Source organism: Triticum urartu, chromosome 4A (genome assembly GCF_056163025.1).
Source record: "Triticum urartu cultivar PI428250 chromosome 4A, HENAU_Tu73, whole genome shotgun sequence".
Taxonomy (NCBI): Eukaryota; Viridiplantae; Streptophyta; class Magnoliopsida; order Poales; family Poaceae; genus Triticum; species Triticum urartu.
The window spans coordinates 111603658-111622692 of NC_141876.1; the positions used below are offsets into that span (position 1 = coordinate 111603658).

The window sequence follows — 19035 nt, forward strand, 5'->3', positions numbered from 1 at the left end:
CGGGAGCAAAAAACCTAATTCCACCGCCGCAACTTTCTGTATCCATGAGATCCCATCTTGGGGCTTGTTCCGGAGCTCCGCCGAAGGGGGCATCGATCACGGAGGGCTTCTACATCATCATCCAAGCCCCTCTGATGAAGTGTGAGTAGTTTACTTCAGACCTACGGGTCCATAGCTAGTAGCTAGATGGCTTCTTCTCTCTTTTTGGATCTCAATACAATGTTCTCCCCCTCTCTCGTGGAGATCTATTCGATGTAATCTTCTTTTTGCGGTGTGTTTGTTGAGACTGATGAATTGTGGGTTTTTGATCAAGTCTATCTATGAATAATATTTGAATCTTCTCTAAATCCTTTATGTATGATTGGTTATCTTTGCAAGTCTCTTCGAATTATCAGTTTGGTTTGGCCTACTAGATTGGTTGTTCTTGCCATGGGAGAAGTGCTTAGCTTTGGGTTCAATCTTGCGGTGTCCTTTCCGTGTGACAGAAGGGGCAGCAAGGCACGTATTGTATTGTTGCCATCGAGGATAACAAGATGGGGTTTTTATCATATTGCATGAAATTATCCCTCTACATCATGTCATCTTGCTTAAGGCGTTACTCTGTTTTTAACTTAATACTCTAGATGCATGCTGGATAGCGATCGATGAGTAGAGTAATAGTAGTAGATGCAGAAACCTTTCGGTCTACTTGTCTCGGACTTGATGCCTATATGCATGATCATACCTAGACATTCTCATAACTATGCTCAATTCTGTCAATTGCTCAACAGTAATTTGTTCACCCACCGTAGAATACTTATGCTCTTGAGAGAAGCCACTAGTGAAACCTATGGCCCTGGGGTCTCTTTCTCATCATATCAATCTCCATCACTTTATTATTGCTTTGCTTTTACTTTGCTTTTACTTTATTTTCTTTGCATCTTTATACCAAAAATACCAAAAAATTTATTTATCATCTCTATCAGATCTCACTTTCGTAAGCGACCGTGAAGGGATTGACAACCCCTAAGCGCGTTGGTTGCGTTGAGCTATTGTTTTTGTGTAGGTACGAGGGACTCGAGTGTAGCCTCCTACTGGATTGATACCTTGGTTCTCAAAAACTGAGGGAAATACTTACGCTACTTTGCTACATCATCCCTTCCTCTTCGGGGAAATCCAACGCAGTGCTCAAGAGGTAGTAAGAAGAATTTCTGGCGCCATTGTTGGGGAGTCTGCGCAAAAGTCAACATACCATGGAACAAGTGCTAAAGCTTGGTTTTCGTCTTTGCCTAAAAATAGTATTGATTCATGGAACAAGTGCAAAGATGCTTTTATCTCTAAGTATTTTCCTCCCGCTAAGATCATCTCTCTTAGAAATGATATTATGAATTTTAAACAACTTGATCATGAACATGTTGCACAAGCTTGGGAGAGAATGAAATTAATGATACGTAATTGCCCTACTCATGGTTTAAATTTGTGGATGATTGTTCAAAAATTTTATGCCGGATTGAATTTTGCTTCTAGAAATCTTTTAGATTTGGCCGCGGGAGGCACTTTTATGGAAATCACTTCAGGAGAAGCTACTAAACTCCTAGATAATATTATGGTTAATTATTCTCAATGGCATACTGAAAGATCTACTAAAAAGGTGCATGTGATAGAAGAAATTAATGTTTTGAGTGGAAAGATGGATGAACTTATGAAATTATTTACTAATAAGAGTGTTTCTTCTGATCCTAATGATGTGCCCTTGTCTACTTTGATTGAGAATAATAATGAATCTATGGATGCGAATTTTGTTGGTAGGAACAATTTTGGTAACAACGCGTATAGAGGAAATTTCAATCCTAGGCCTTATCCTAGTAATCCCTCTAATAATTATGGTAATTCCTACAGCAATCCTTATAGAAATTATAATAAGATGCCCTCTGATTTTTAATATAATATTAAAGAATTTATTTCTTCGCAAAAGAATTTTAATGCTATGATTGAAGAAAAATTGCTTAAGATTGATGATTTGGCTAGGAACGTTCGTAGAATTGCTCTTGATGTTGATTCTTTGAAACTTAGATCTATTCCACCTAAGCATGATATCAATGAGTCTCTCAAAGCCATGAGAATTTCCATTGACGAGTGCAAAGAAAGAACCGCTAGGATGCGTGCTAAGAAAGATGCCTTTATAAAAGCGTGTTCTTTTAGTTCCTATGAAAATAATGATGAAGATCTAAAAGTTATTGATGTGTCCCCTATTAAATCTTTGTTTTGCAATATGAATCTTGATAATGATGGGACTGAATATGATCCACCTTTACCTAGAAGGCATTCTAAGAATTCGGAATTTGTTGATCTTGATGCTAAATTTGATAAAAGTGGGATTGAGGAAATTAAAACCCTAGATGTTGCTAAACCCATTATTATGGATTTCAAGGAATTTAACTATAAAAATTTCTCTTTGATTGATTGTATTTCCTTGTTGCAATCCGTGCTAAAATCTCCTCACGCTTATAGTCAAAATAAAGCGTTTACTAAACATATCGTTGATGCCTTGATGCAATCTTATGAAGAAAAACTTGAATTGGAAGTTTCTATCCCTAGAAAACTTTATGATGAGTGGGAAAAAACTATTAATATTAAAATTAAAAATTATGTGTTTTATTCTTTGTGTGATTTGGGTGCTAGTGTCTCTACTATTCCCAAAACTTTGTGTGATTTACTAGATTTCCATGATTTTGATGATTGCTCTCTAAACTTGCATCTTGCGGATTCCACTATTAAGAAACATATGGGAAGAATTAATGATGTTCTTATTTTTGCTAATAGGAATTATGTGCCCGTAGATTTTATCATTCTTGATATAGATTGCAATCCTTCTTGCCCTATTATTCTTGGTAGACCTTTCCTTAGAACGGTTGGTGCAATTATTGATATGAAGGAAGGGAATATTAGATTTCAATTTCCATTAAAAAAGGGCATGGAACACTTTCCTAGAAAGAAAATAAAATTACCATATGAATCTATCATGAGAGCCACTTATGGATTGCCTACCAAAGATGGCAATACCTAGATCTATTCTTGCTTGTTATGCCTAGCTAGGGGCGTTAAACGATAGCGCTTGTTGGGAGGCAACCCAATTTTATTTTTATTCCTTGATTTTTGCTCATGTTTAGTAAAAATAAATTATTTAGCCTCTGTTTTGGTTGTGTTTTTTGTGTTTAATTAGTGTTTGTGCCAAGTAGAACCATTGGGAAGATTTGGGGAAAGTCTTGTTGAACTTGCTGTAAAAAACAGAAACTTTAGCGCTCACGAGAACTGCTGTCATTTTTATTTGGAAAGTGATATTTAGTTAATTATTTTTGCATATGATTAATATATAAATTACTCACGTCCAGAAATTTATTTTAGAATTTTTGGTGTTCCATATATTGTGCTAGCTACAGATTACTACAGACTGTTCTGTTTTTGACAGATTCTATTTTTCGTGTGTTGTTTGCTTATTTTGATGAATCTATGGCTAGTAAAATAGTTTATAATCCATAGAGAAGTTGGAATACATTAGGTTTAACACCAATAAAAAATAAATAATGAGTTCATTACAGTACCTTGAAGTGGTCTTTTGTTTTCTTTCGCTAACGGAGCTCACGAGTTTTCTACTTTAAGTTTTGTGTTGTGAAGTTTTCAAGTTTTGGGTAAAGATTTGATGGATTATGGAACAAGGAGTGGCAAGATCCTAAGCTTGGGGATTCCCATGGAACCCCCAAGATAATCTAAGGACACCTAAAAGCCAAAGCTTGGGGATGCCCTGGAAGGCATCCCCTTTTTCGTCTACTTCTATCGGTAACTTTACTTGGAGCTATATTTTTATTCACCACATGATATGTGTTTTGCTTGGAGCGTCTTTTATGATTTGAGTCTTTGCTTATTAGTTTACCACAATCATCCTTTATTTACACACCTTTTGAGAGAGCCATACATGATTTGGAATTTGATAGAATAATCTATGTGCTTCATTTATATCTTTTTAGCTTTATAGTTTTGCTCTAGTGCTTCACTTATATCTTTTAGAGCACGGTGGTGGATTTGTTTTATAGAAACTATTGTTCTCTCATGCTTCACTTAGATTATTTTGAGAGTCTTAATAGCATGGTAATTTGGTTAAAATCCTAATATGCTTGGTATGCAAGATTAATAATAAAACTTCCTTATGAGTGTGTTGAATACTAAGAAAAGTTTGATGCTCGATGATTGTTTTGAGATATGGAGGTAATAATATCAAAGTCATGCTAGTTGAGTAGTTGCGAAATTGAGAAATACTTGTGTTGAGGTTTGCAAGTCCCGAATCATACACGTATGGTAAACGTTATGCAACAAATTTGAAACATGGTGTGTTATTTGATTGTCTTCCTTATGAGTGGCGGTCGGGGACGAGCGATGGTCTTTTCCTACCAATCTATCCCCCTAGGAGCATGCGCGTAGTGCTGAGGTTTTTGATGACTTGTAGATTTTTGCAATAAGTATGTGAGTTCTTTATGACTAATGTTGAGTCCATGGATTATACGCACTCTCACCCTTCCATCATTGCTAGCCTCTTCGGTACCGTGCATTGCCCTTTCTCACATTGAGAGTCGGTGCAAACTTCGCCGGTGCATCCAAACCCCGTGATATGATACGCTCTTTCACACATAAACCTCCTTATATTTTCCTCAAAACAGTCACCATACCTACCTATTATGGCATTTCCATAGCCATTCCGAGATATATTTCCATGCAACTTTCCATCATTCCGTTCATCATGACACATTCATCATTGTCATATTGCTTAGCATGATCATGTAGTTGACATAGTATTTGTGGCAAAGCCACCGTTCATAATTCTTTCATACATGTCACTCTTGGTTCATTGCATATCCCGGTACACTGCCAGAGGCATTCATATAGAGTCATCTTTGTTCTAGTATCGAGTTGTAATAATTGAGTTGTAAATAAATAGAAGTGTGATGATCATCATTATTAGAGCATTGTCCCAAGTGAGGAATAAATAAAAAAAGGCCATAAAAAAGAGAAGGCCCCCAAAAAAGAGAAAGGCCATAAAAAAAGGCCCAAAAAATGAGAGAAAAAGAGAGAAGGGACAATGTTACTATCCTTTTACCACACTTGTGCTTCAAAGTTGCACCATGATCTTCATAGTAGAGAGTCTCTCATGTTATCACTTTCATATACTAGTGGGAATTTTTCATTATAGAACTTGGCTTGTATATTCCAACAATGGGCCTCCTCAAGTGCCCTAGGTCTTCGTGAGCAAGCAAGTTGGATGCACACCCACTAGTTTCTTTTGTTGAGCTTTCATACATTTATAGCTCTAGTGCATTTGTTGCATGGAAATCCCTACTCCTTGCATTAAAATCAATCGGTGGGCATCTCCATAGCCCATTGATTAGCCTCGTTGATGTGAGACTTTCTCCTTTTTTGTCTTCTCCACATAACCCCCCTTCATTATATTCTATTCAACCCATAGTGCTATGTCCATGGCTCGCGCTCATATATTGCGTGAAAGTTTATAGGTTTGAGATTACTAAAGTATGAAACAATTTCTTGGCTTGTCATCGGGGTTGTGCATGATGAGAGCATTCTTGTGTGACAAAAATGAAACATGACTAAACTATATGATTTTGTAGGGATGAACTTTCTTTGGCCATGTTATTTTGAGAAGACATAATTGCTTAGTTAGTATGCTTGAAGTATTATCATTTTTATGTCAATATGAACTTTTGTCTTGAATCTTTCGGATCTGGATATTCATACCACAATTAAGAAGAATTACATTAAAATTATGCCAAGTAGCACTCCGCATCAAAAATTCTGTTTTTATCATTTACCTACTCGAGGACGAGCAGGAATTAAGCTTGGGGATGCTTGATACGTCTCCAACGTATCTATAATTTTTGATTGCTCCATGCTATATTATCTACTGTTTTATACGTTATTGGGCTTTATTTTCCACTTTTATATTATTTTTGAGACTAACCTATTAACCGGAGGCCCAGCCCAGAATTGCTGTTTTTTTGCCTATTTTAGGGTTTCGAAGAAAAGGAATATCAAACGGAGTCCAAACGGAATGAAACCTTCGGAAACGTGATTTTCTCATCAGATAAGATCCAGGAGACTTGGACCCTCCGTCAAGAAAGCCACGAGGTGGTCACGAGGGTGGAGGGCGTGCCCCCTGCCTTGTGGGCCCCTCGAAGTTCCACCGACGTACTTCTTCCTCCCATATATATCCACGTATCCCCAAACGGTTAGAACGGGAGCCAAAAACCTAATTCCACCGCCGTCCATGAGATCCCATCTTGGTGCTTGCTCCGGAGCTCCGCCGGAGGGGGCATCGATCACGGAGGGCTTCTACATCATCATCCAAGCCCCTCCAATGAAGTGTGAGTAGTTTACTTCAGACCTATGGGTCCATAGCTAGTAGCTAGATGGCTTCTTCTCTCTTTTTGGATCTCAATACAATGTTCTCCCCCTCTCTCGTGGAGATCTATTCGATGTAATCTTCTTTTTGCGGTGTGTTTGTTGAGACCAATGAATTGTGGGTTTATGATCAAGTCTATCTATGAATAATATTTGAATCTTCTCTGAATTCTTTTATGTATGATTGGTTATCTTTGCAAGTCTCTTCGAATTATCAGTTTGGTTTGGCCTACTAGATTGGTTTTTCTTGCAATGGGAGAAGTGCTTAGCTTTGGGTTCAATCTTGCGGTGTCCTTTTCCACTGACAGAAGGGGCAGCAAGGCACGTATTGTATTGTTGCCATCGAGGATAAAAAGATGAGGTTTTTATCATATTGCATGAAACTATCCCTCTACATCATGTCATCTTGCTTAAGGCGTTACTCTGTTTTCATTAACTTAATACTCTAGATGCACGCTGGATAGCGGTCGATGAGTGGAGTAATAGTAGTAGATGCAGGCAGGAGTCGGTTTACTTGTCTCGGACGTGATGCCTATATACATGATCATACCTAGATATTCTCATAACTATGCTCAATTCTGTCAATTGCTCAACAGTAATTTGTTCACCCACTGTAGAATACTTATGCTCTTCAGAGAAGCCACTAGTGAAACCTATGGCCCCCGGGTCTCTTTCTCATCATATCAATCTCCATAACTTTATTATTGCTTTGCTTTTACTTTGCTTTTACTTTATTTACTTTGCATATTTATACCAAAAATATTATTTATCATCTCTATCAGATCTCACTTTCATAAGTGACCGTGAAGGGATTGACAACCCCTAAGCGCGTTGGTTGCGTTGAGCTATTGTTTTTGTGTAGGTACGAGGGACTCGAGCGTAGCCTCCTACTGGATTGATACCTTGGTTATCAAAAACGGAGGGAAATACTTACGCTACTTTGCTGCATCATCCCTTCCTCTTCGGGGAAATCCAATGCAGTGCTCAAGAGGTAGCACTTCGCTGTCCATAACTAATCTCCGTTGGACAATTAGAGGAGAAGATTAGAACCACTCAGGGCTACTAATTATGAGGATTATAGGAACTAGAACTAGCTCCAATTATCTCAATTAGAACTAGTAGTATTGGGCTAGAGGAGGCACCTAAAACTTGTATCTCGAAACAGGCCAACACCTCATGTATATATAGGTTAGAGAGGAGAGGAGGGGCTGCCACCAAGGAGGGAAAATCCTTCCTTGGTGCACCGGCCAAGGGGGAGGAGTAGGACTCCCCCCAACTCAAATTCGGCCTCCCCACTTGGAAAAGTGGGGAGCCTTCCCTATTTGGCCATGATGTCCCAATATTCCTTCCACCACTTGGCCTTTTAAGGCCCGTGATATTAAATTAAATATAAAAGCCCTCTAACAATTACTAGATCTTATTATATATAATTTAACATCTCCGGAAACATTTTTCATCTATATATTATTTATCGATAACACCCGGTATTGCCCGATAAACTCTGAAACCCTTTCGTTGACCTTGAAACGCTTCCGGTTCCTCTCGAAACCATTTTGAATATTAGTGAAACAATTCCACAAATAAATCCTTGATACTCTCATCCTAAAAACACTCAACATATCATGATTACCTTAAGCTTGTGACCCTGTAGATTCGGTAAACCATAGACATAAATGAAACTCCTTCGTTCAATGACCGATAGCGGAGCCGTGGACGTCGATATTGATCCGAATGATTACACGAATGACATTATGAAAGGATCGATATAGTTGACTAGAGGGGGGTGAATAGGCAACTAACATTTTTTAAGCTTTTCTTTACCAATTTAAACTTTGCATCATAGTAGGTTTGTCTAGATATGCAACTAGGTGAGCAACCTATATGATGTAACAACAACGAGCACACAAGCAAGGACGAGATACAACACAATAAGCTTGCACAAGTAAAAGTAAGAGATAACCAAGAGTGGAACCGGTGGAGACGAGGATGTGTTACCAAAGTTCCTTCCTTTTGAGAGGAAGTACATCTCCGTTGGAGTGGTGTGGAGGCACATTGCTCCCCAAGAAGCCACTAGGGCCACCGTATTGTCCTCACGCCCTCACACAATGCGAGATGCCGTGATTCCACTATTGGTGCCCTTGAAGGCGGCGACCGAACCTTTACAAACAAGGTTGGGGCTCTCTCCACAACCGAATTGGAGGCTCCCAATGAAACCATGGAGCTTCACCACAATGGAATGTGGCTCCCACTACAAAAAAATACACTTCCGTGATGATACGTGTTTGTCACAGTAGGTCGCGTTTTTTGTCATGCATGTACATCCATGACAAATTTATGACAGAACCAAGATAGTCATACCTGTGCTGTCGTAGAAGTGTTCCATGACATTACCAAAATTATCATCACGGAAGTGTCCACTTCCATGACGATAAATCGCGCGTCACAGAGGTGCTTTCGTCAAGGGTGACCGACACGTGGCATCCACCGTAACGGAACGCCGTTAAGCTATCGGGTCGGCTTTTGGATCCGATAACCCGTTAACAGCCCCGGCCAATGGGAAATTTCCACGTGTAAAATTCTTATTGACCGGATGGAACACGTGTCAGCTCGTCAGTGGGTCAGATAGGCGCCTATGATATGTCGACACGTGGCACGGCCCAACAATGGCCCATTTAGCTTACAAAGCCGGCCCGTTTGACTTGGTCAAAACTTAACGGGCTGGCCCATGAAAAGCCTGTTAACGATCTCTTCGCAAATAGCCCATTTTACGGCCCGCTAACTCACGGCCCGTTAGGCCCTGAAGGAAGTCGGCCCAACAACGTCATGTGGGCCGTCGAATATAATACCAGCCCATTTCACTTTCGGCCCATGTATGGCCCACTACGTCTTTCGGCCCATATGAGGCCTTCGTATCTTTCGGCCCATTACAGGCCAACGGTGACTCTAGCCCATAATGAACAGTAATTTTCTTTATACCCGTTAATGGCCCGTGATTTACATGGGCCGTTTCCAGCCCGTGTTAGCTTTCGTCCTATTGACGGCCCATACGTTCTTGGGCTCCTTTTCGGCCCTCGATTACTTCCGGTCCGTTACTGGCCTGTTCCCCTAATGGGCCAAATTTGGCCCATGGCAAGAGTCGGCCTGTTACTGGCCTGTTCCACTAATGGGCCAAATTCGGCCCATGGCAAGAGTTGGCCCGTTACTGGCCTGTTACCCTAATGGGCCAAATTCGGCCCATGGCAAGAGTCGGCCCATTTCTGGCTTGTTAATCCGTTGCGCCATTTCCAGCCCGTCCTATATTCTGGCCAATTAACGACCCGTTATGCCTGTGACAGAATTAAGCCTTTGCATCAAAGCCCTATATAGTTGACTAGAGGAGGGCGAATGGGAAACTAACAATTTTTAAGCTTTTCTTTACCAATTTAAACTTTGCATCAAAGTAGGTTGTCTAGATATGCAACTAGGTGAGTAACCTATATGATGCAACAACAACAAGAACACAAGCAAGCACGGGATACAACAGAATATGCTTGCACAAGTAAAAGTAAGAGGTAACCAAGAGTGGAACCGGTGGAGACGAGGATGTGTTACCGAAGTTCCTTCCCTTTGCGAGGAAGTATGTCTCCGTTGGAGTTGTGTGGAGGCACAATGCTCCCCAAGAAGCCACTAGGGCCACCGTATTCTCCTCACACCCTCAGACAATGCGAGATTCCATGATTCCACTATTGGTGCCCTTGAAGGCGGCGACCAAACCTTTACAAACAAGGTTGGGGCTCTCTCCACAACCGAATTGGAGGCTCCCAACGAAACCACGGAGTTTCACCACAATGGAATGTGGCTCCGAAGTGACCTCAACCATCTAGGGTGCTCAAACACCCAAGAGTAACAAAATCCACACAAGAAAGTATGGGGGAATCAAATATCCTTTGGTGGAAGTGTAGATCTAGATCTCCTTCTTCTATCCCTAGCAAATCAACAAGTTTGAGTGGTTAGAGAGAGAGATCAGGCAAGAGAGCTTGAATGGCATTAATGGTTGAGAGAGAGAGAGAGGCAAGAGGTAAGTGCGGTAGGTGGAAGAACCACCCTTATATAGCAAAACCTAAAATCCAGCCGTTACTACAAAAACAGCACTCCAGCGGTACAACCGCTCCTTGTCCCGGTACAACCGGGACTCATGGATGTACTGCAGAACCCTACCAAGCGGTACAACCATACATGCAAGGGTAGTACTGGTTGTGAAGAACAACCGGAACAACCGCTCAACCACCGCTATGAAACAGAAGCGAGACACCCCTGCGAGCGGTGATCGAGCGGTAGTGCGCCGGTGCAACAGCCTGGCCCTGGAACCTTGGGTGGCTAAGTCCTAAGCGGTACAACCGCTTAGGGCACCGGTGGTACCGGTGTGTGGAGCACAACCGGAACAACTGGGCCACCACCGCCCGAGTACCGCATCAAAACAAAACCGTGACCGGTTGTTGAGCGGTACCTAGCCGGTACAAACGCCGATGAACACCACATAAATTTTAAGCATGGGGCGGTACCACCGCTCGGGGGCAGCGGTACAACCGCTTGGGTATGCACTGGGATGTTCAACCCCAGGTATCACCCCTGGGGTAGTGGTTGGGTCGGTGTCAAGGGCCAGCGGTACAACCGCTGAGAGTACACAACAACAGTTGAAAAGAAGGGGAGCTCTCTCTCTAACAAGAAACAGAAGGCAAATGTGGGTGAGGAAAAAGTGTACATGCAATGATTCACCCAACTCCTTCCGATGTGGATTCCCTCTTAATAGTACGTGTTTCCTACGACCAAAGAGATAAACATGTAGACAAACACCGTCTTCGATCTTTTCCTTCCAGAGAGAGTAACTAATCGATGCAAGCCTAATCACCGAGAACCTGAAGCACTTAGCACAAAATTAGACCAACAAAGGGTTGTCATCATCATCCAAAACACAAAGTAAGGAAATGACCTTACACATTGAGTGAACCTTTGGTTATCATGTGATGTTCACTTTGCTTCGGATACTTTACAAAACCTGAGGTGAGATATATCGGTATCCTCTTGAGTCATACACATGCTCACTATACTGGTTTGCTCATTGCTAGTTTTGTTCGTCTTTCTCGTTGTCGTGTTCCGGTATCCCCGTGACGAAGTCACGTGTGTCTGTACAGACGAAGATGGATGCCGTCACACCGAGACGTCCCTAATAATATCTCTCCATCATTGGAGGAGCAAATTCCACTCTCGAGCTACCGTGTCCCTTGTCAAACTTTCCAATGAACCTATAAGTTGTCGTTATGATCACCAAGTTACTGATGACATTTGAGCAACCCCAAAGCTCATCGTACGGCAAGAGTGACTACGATACTCTAATGGCCCGAGGAACTAAAATCACAAATTAACACTCCGCGTTATAACAATTGACTCATGACGATACTATATCAAAGTATAACAAACAAGATCGGGTCGATTCAATATGATCGTTCTTCTAACAGCATACTCTTGATGTTTTTTGGAGACTATCGTTACACTTAATGATATCTTAAGATCCGGGAAACATGATCATCAACAACACTTGAGCTAGTCTTAGAGGCAGGACTAGGAATCTTATTTTATCGTTTATCATTCTACACGTGCATATGAGTTTTGCACTGAATCACATATTTCAGGATCATAGCAGTTATAGCATAGAATATAAACTCTAAATTATGATTACAGAAATATAATATTACAATATTATTGCCTCTAGGGCATACTTCCAACAGCTCTGCGCTGGAGGAGCGTCATGTGGTGAAACTTTTTAATTGCAAACTTGCCCCGTTCCCTTTTGTGTACCTTGGAATCCCAATTTCTCCTTAAAAATTTTGTATGGAATATGTTGCTCCTTTGGTCCTAAAAGTTGGCGATCGGGTCACACCTAGGTGTGGGCGTTATAATTAGACGGTTGGCAGGGTCTGCCTCATGAATGCATGTCTATCCTTTCTACCTATGTTTTTGATGGGCTTCTATCGTCTTCCTGTGGGAACCCACGCTGGGTATAACAAGAATCATAGTGGTTTCCATTGGAATTCCGCGAAGAACAAGAAGAAATACCGATTGGTTAAATGTAAGATTATGTGCAGGCCTAGAACATTGGTGGGTTGGGAGATCATTAATTAAGGAGTGCGACAAGGATCCTACGGATGCACTGATCTTACATGTGCGTACCACGACATCTTTGTTATCTCGTCAAGATCGTGCGCCTACGTCTTAGGGAGGGTTGTGGCTCTCTTTGGTGGCTGCCTTCGTCTCATTCTGTTTTCTTTTTGCTAGTTGTTTGTTGGCCTGTGTGCCAAGTATTGGAACTTATTGCTGCGGTGGCAGTCTTCATTACTTTGCTTTGTATCCTCACTTTATGGGGCGCCCATGGGATGTTATAAACTTATCCGTGTTGGTTGGCTTTGTTTATAAAGTCGGGCTAATGTCTTTTCTCTAAAAACATCAGTAGTAGTGGTTGTATTTGTTATTGTTTTTGCATATGTATATTGGATATAGATAGAAAGGAACATCTCCATCGTGAGATGCACATAGCTTGGATTATTTGGCTGAATTGTATATACTTGGTGTCCCATGCCACCTCTCATGCCATGAAAATGAATTATAGAAAAGAGGAGGTCAAACGAATCATGCAGTACAGAACAACGTGAGCTCCATATGCAACAGTCAGTGTGCTCTGCGCGCCAGCCCTCCATGATGGGATCAAGATCCCGCTATTATTATTCTCAGGAACCGCAGGATTCCTGAGACATGCATGCAACGCCGCGTATAGAAAATGCGATTAGCCGCAGAAGAATCAAGAATCAAGAGAGTTACTATATATAAACAGGTAATTAATTAACACGCATGAACGCTCGGATCGATCAACGGATACACACGCACAAACACACACATCTATCTGTCCGCCGCGACCGAGGCGAGGATTGATCACTCGACGCGGTGAAAAAAAGCAGAGCAAAATCGTAAGAAGAGCAGAGGAGGTACATTTTGTCGCCGGAGTCGAGAACGGAGGGCGGCCGCTGCCCGATGAATGGATTCGGTTCGTCGGTTAATTTCTTCTCCTTGACATGGACCCGGCGCTGCCCTCAAAGAGCTCCTCGATGATGCCCTCGAGGTCGTCCGCGCTCAACTTGATGTACTTCTCCGTCTGCCTCCCCGCGGTGAAGTGCTGCGCGAAGCGGCCGAGGAAGGACCGGTACGCCGGCACCACGACGGCGGCGATGGATACCCGGAGCTCCGACTGCAGCTGCTCGTCGCTCACCACCCACGCGCCCTGCGTCCGCTGGATCTCGTCCATGGCCGCGTTGAACTGCTTGAACCGCTCCTTGAGCACCGGCTTCTGCACGTGCCCCTTCACCGTGATCCCGCCGTCGTCGCGGAGCACGTTCAGCACGCGGCCCCACGTCTCGCGCTGGTAGTTCTTGTGGTACTGCCGGAGGTCCGTCGACCGCTTCCTCGCCCACGCCTCGCCGACCACCGCGTTGATCTCCGGCGAGCCCCGGATCTTCTGCAGCATGTACCGCCCGTTGTTCATCAGGAAGATGCTGCTCAGCGCCAGGTCCTTGTACAGCTTCGACTTGGCCTCCAGGCTCCCGTGGAGGAGCTCCATCACCTCCATCAGCTGCGCCGCGAACGGGTTGCTCTCGCCTTCGTGCCCGGGGGCGTCGTCGGCGTCCGGCCGGTGGAACTCCCGGAACACCTGCTCCAGCGTGTTCTTGTATTCGCACGCGTACTTGAGGTAGTTCATCAGGTAGCGTGTCAGCGGGTGCACCGCACCGCCGGGGACCGGCTGCTTCCCGGCGTCCGCACGGATGGAGCTCTCAAGGTCGCAGAAGATGGCGGCGGCCGACTCGCCTAGGCGGGACCGCACAGAGGCGAGCTCGGACTTGAGGTCGGCCAGCGCTTCGGCGCCGCTGCTGTTCTCGCCGCCTTCGGCCTTGTTCGTGGAGATGAAGCCGTCCACGACGGGGGCTCCATCGCGGATAGCCTCGTACATGTCGAGCACCTTGAAGAGCTTCTCGGCGGCGCGCTTGGTCATAGCCACGGCCTCCGTGAAGTTAAACATCTGGAGCATGGCGCAGCGGGCCAGGTCCGCGAAGATATCGCGGCCAAGACCGGCGTTGCGGCCAACGAAGACACGGACGCAGAGGTCGTGCTCGGCGGAGAGGCCGGCGTTGAGGATGTGCCGGTACGCCTTAATCCATGTCCCGATCTCCGACTCGAGCCCCTCCCATGCCATCCTCACCACATCGTCAATGCTCGCCTTCTCGTACCCGAGGCTTTGCATCGTGGCGTCCAGCGCATTCCTGCGCGCCACGAGGAACACCTGTGTGCACTCCGTCTCGTAGCCCGCGGTGATCATGATCTCGGCCATGGCGCGGAGATGGTCCACTGTCTCCGCCGGGAACGGCTGGGAGGCGTCATCGCCTGCACTGCCGCCCTCAGTGGGAGGAACGACGGACCGATCTGGGTCGCCACCTTGCCCGAACGACGGCGGGCGCTTCATGGACTTGGCGGTAGCGCTGCCGGACTCGCTGGCGTTGGGCGTTTTGGTGAGGCGGGGGTCCTCGAGCAGCGCGTACAACTCGTCTTCGAGGAACGTCATGGAGCGGTGGAGCACGCCGGTGACGCGGTGCACGCCGATGGTGTACTTGACGGCCCCCTCCGTGCCATTGCCGCCACCGGTGGCGGTGAGCGCGGATGCGAGCGTGACGATGCGCTTGATCGCGGCGAGGAGAAGCGGCTGCTGGCCGCCCTCCCCCAGCGCCCACTTACCCTCCTCTCCCTCCGACTGCGCTATCTCCACCTCCACGGCGGAGGCGAACCTGTCGAGCGTCACCTCCGAGATGCTCAGCGGGGCGTCCCCGTCCCGGCTTGCGAGGAAGGCCTCGACCTCCGCCGAGAGCTCGGCGAGGTCCGGCTCCTCATGCGGCGGCGGCTCCGGCGTCTCGCCGACCCCGGTGCCGTCCGCGGCGCCACCCTCTCCGCCACCCGCCGCCGCCTTCTTATCGCCGGCGGCTTCGGCGGCATCCTTCTTGACGCGCTCGATGTGCTCGTTTAGCTTGATGGCGCCGAGGGAGAGGTTGCGGCCGAGCTTCTCCTCGCGGATGGTGGCCTGAGAGAAGCTGCTCGACTTCTGCGGCAGCATCGCGATTGGTATCGGTATCCTCTCCATTTCTCGCGGCTAACAGCAACGGAAGCCGAGCTCCGAGCAATGGCGGATGCCCCTGCGCGCGCAAAACGCCTCGATCGTTTGGGCGTGCAATGGCGGAGAGGGAGAGAGAAGAGAGAGGATGGGGAATGGAGGAGGTGTTAGGGGTGGCCCGAAGTTGAGGGATGCATGTTTTGAACGAGTCTCCCTCTCCGTCTTCTTTTAGCTTTGCGCAGTTTGCTAAAGAAAGCAGAGGCGTTCGTTAATTGTTTGTCATTGAGTTTTTTTTTTCGTTTTTAGGGCTTTTTTTGTTTGTTTTTTTATTTTGGGTAGTCTTTCTTTTTTTTTTCCCAGAAACGGTAGTGTTCACATGATGGATGAAAATGCGCTCGTCGTCGACTGCCTCGGTGGCAGTCATATCTGTTTTTGATCGAACGGTTCGCAACCATCTCCATGGTTTTGCAACTTGGCCTCCACTGTAATCCAATTCGACCACAACAAGTGCCCCGTTGTAGACCCTGAGGCGCCACCCGTTTGTCCAGGACGTGCTGGATCTTGAACGCCGCCACGTGCTCGCACTGTCGCTGAAACCATGTGCACCCGCCCCCACCTCCTCCTTCTCTTCTCTTGATGGAGAAGCAGTGTGATCCTACATAAACAAACTAGCCATGCTGCACTGGCACACACTGCAGCGGCCATGGCCAGCTGCACACACTGACATAATTCAAGGAGTGCGCGCGGGGGCGTGGACGTGGCTGGACGCACACGCGTGGTGCAGAGTGAAGCAAGAAGGGGATGACCCGGCCTTGAGCTTGTCCATGTCCATGGCCACAGTGGCCTTGCTTGGATGTGCAAGTGTTTTTCTTTTTGCAACAAGGGTCCTGATGTGGCTTTTGAAGTAGCAGATACAAACTAAGGTGGTGCTCGACGCCGGCAATGTAGATGAGCTTTTGCAATAGCGGCGGCGAATGACGACTATGCTCAATGGCGGTGACTTTTTAGCAGCATAACCTCTATTGTAAAGAAAGATTGCTAAGTGGTGCTGATCGGGTGACGTTTTTGCAACATCACCTCTGTTGCAAATGCTTTTGCGGCATCACCTATGTTGCAAAGTTCTCTGCAACATCACCTTCATTGCAAATGCTTTTGCAACATCACATATGCTACAAAGTTCTTCGTAACATCACCTTTGTTGCGATGGTGAGGGAGTCCTGGATTAAGGGGTCCTCGGGTGTCCGGGTTATTCGATATGGGCCGGACTGATGGACCGTGAAGATACAAGCAGAAGACTCCCCCCCCCCCCCCCCGCGTGTCCGGATAGGACTCCCCTATGCGTGGATGGCAAGATTGGTGTCCGGATATGTTATTTCGTTCCCCCACAAAACGACTCTGTACAACCCTAGGTCCCTCCGGTGTGTATATAAACCGGAGGGTTTAGTCCATAGAGGCTATCAGAATTCTCATAGGCTAGACAGCCAGGCTTTGGCCATTATGATCTCGAGGTAGATCAACACTTGTAACCCCTATACTCTTCAAATACAATCAAGCAGGACGTAGGGTTTACCTCCATTATGAGGGCCCGAACCTGGGTAAACATTGTGTCCCCCTTGTCCCTTGTTACCCTCGATCCTCAAACGCATAGTTCGGGACCCCCTACTCGAGATCGGCCGGTTTTGACACAGACATTGGTGCTTTCATTGAGAGTTCCGCTATGTCGTCAATAGAAGGATCGATGGCTCAGCCTGTCATCGACGACGATGCTGTCTCCGGAGAGACCTTTTGTGTTTGGCGGCTTCGCTCCGTGTGCCAATTCAACTGGTCACCTTGAGCAGGTCGATAGCTACGCCCCGGGTCATCAGATCAGGTTTGGAAGCTTGAATTACATCGTTGATATCCGAGGAGATTTGATCTTCGAAGGGTTCTCGGCCTCGGCCACCACTCCTCATCTACATGAAGGAAACCCGTCGGGTTCCACCATCAAACTCCGTTCAAGGATCAACTCTCGTGCCTGCCCTGGCCTTAGATCCAGAGCGGACCACTCTGTTTGAAGACGGGAGGCTAAGCCCCGCCGGACTCTCTCCTGTCACGGAGCTCCCTACCGGACACCGAGAGGTGACTGAGGGAGTCCTGGATTAGGGGGTCCTCGGGCGTCCGGCCTATGTGACGTGGGCCGGACTCGTGGGCCGTGAAGATACGAGATGGAAGGTGTTCCCCCGTGTCCGGAGGGGACTCCCCTTGGCGTGGAAGGCAAGCTTAGCGTTCGGATATGAAGGTTCCTTTCTTTGTAAACCGACTCTGTACAACCCTAGCCCCCTTCGGTGTCTATATAAACCGAAGGGTTTGGTCTGTAGAGGTGATCATAATCATACATGCTAGACATCTATGGTTTAGCCATTACGATCTCGAGGTAGATCAACTCTTGTAACCCCTATACTCATCAAAATCAATCAAGCAGGAAGTAGGGTATTACCTCCATTAAGAGGGTCCGAACCTGGGTAAAACATCGTGTCCCTGTCTCCTGTTACCTTCGATCCTAAGACGCACAGTTCGGGACCCCATACCCGAGATCTGATGGTTTTGACACCGACATTGGTGCTTTCATTGAGAGTTCTTCTGTGCAGTCAGCAGGAGGTTCGATGGCTCCGTCAATCATCTACAACAATGCGCCGTGAAGGAGACCTTTCTCCCCAGCCAGATTTTTGTATTCGGCGGCTTCGCGCTGTGCGCGAACTCGATTGTCCACCTTGAGCAGATCGACAGCTACGCCCCTGGTCATCAAATCAGTTTTGGGAACCTAAACTATGTCATTGACATCTGTGGAGACTTGATCTTCGAGGGGTTCGCGGCCCCAATTGTCGCTCCGGCCTTCGATCCAGAACGGGTTGTCAGGTCTGAAGACGGGAGTTTAGAGCCCGCAGGACTCTCTACAACTACGGAATTTGCTACCGGAGATCTGGAGGGGACGGCGTTAGTGGCAAACACAATGACGAACCGAACTCCCCTTGATGCTCAACCGCCGGACAATCCGTCGGACTCCAAGTCCGAACTCTCAGGGTCCGTGTTAAGTAGGCGAGAGTAGGAGGCTTCAACCCCGGACAGCCCCGCGAACTCTCTTTCCTCTACCCAAACCTCGCTTTTGAACGAGGCTCTCGACGTGATGCGATCACTAGCCATTACGGAAGGATCGCTTCCGAACTATGCCCAGCCCGGACTAGGGACTGAGAGCAGGGAATTTTATGTCCCATCCACCACCCACTTCATAGCCACTGTCGAAGACCTAACCGACATGCTGGACTACGCCTCCGAAGACATCGACGGTATGGACGACGATGCCGAAGACGAACAAGGCCAAGACCCTCCGTTTACCGGATGATGGACGGCCACTTCCACATACAACGTGTACA

General features: G+C 46.1%; 1 protein-coding gene across 1 annotated transcript; it reads right to left on the reverse strand.

Annotated features, from left to right (window-relative positions):
• Positions 1–13272: 13272 nt before the first annotated feature.
• LOC125553636 (exocyst complex component EXO70C1) lies at positions 13273–15829 on the reverse strand. The gene has a single exon (XM_048717394.2). It carries the CDS (start codon positions 15653–15655, stop codon positions 13529–13531), a length of 2127 nt encoding a protein of 708 aa, XP_048573351.2. The 5' UTR covers positions 15656–15829; the 3' UTR covers positions 13273–13528.
• Between the last annotated feature and the right edge of the window lie 3206 nt (positions 15830–19035).

Bases quoted from the DNA above. Each gene is read 5' to 3' on its own strand.
- LOC125553636 (XM_048717394.2), bottom strand. From the start codon at position 15,655: ATGGAGAGGATACCGATACCAATCGCGATGCTGCCGCAGAAGTCGAGC.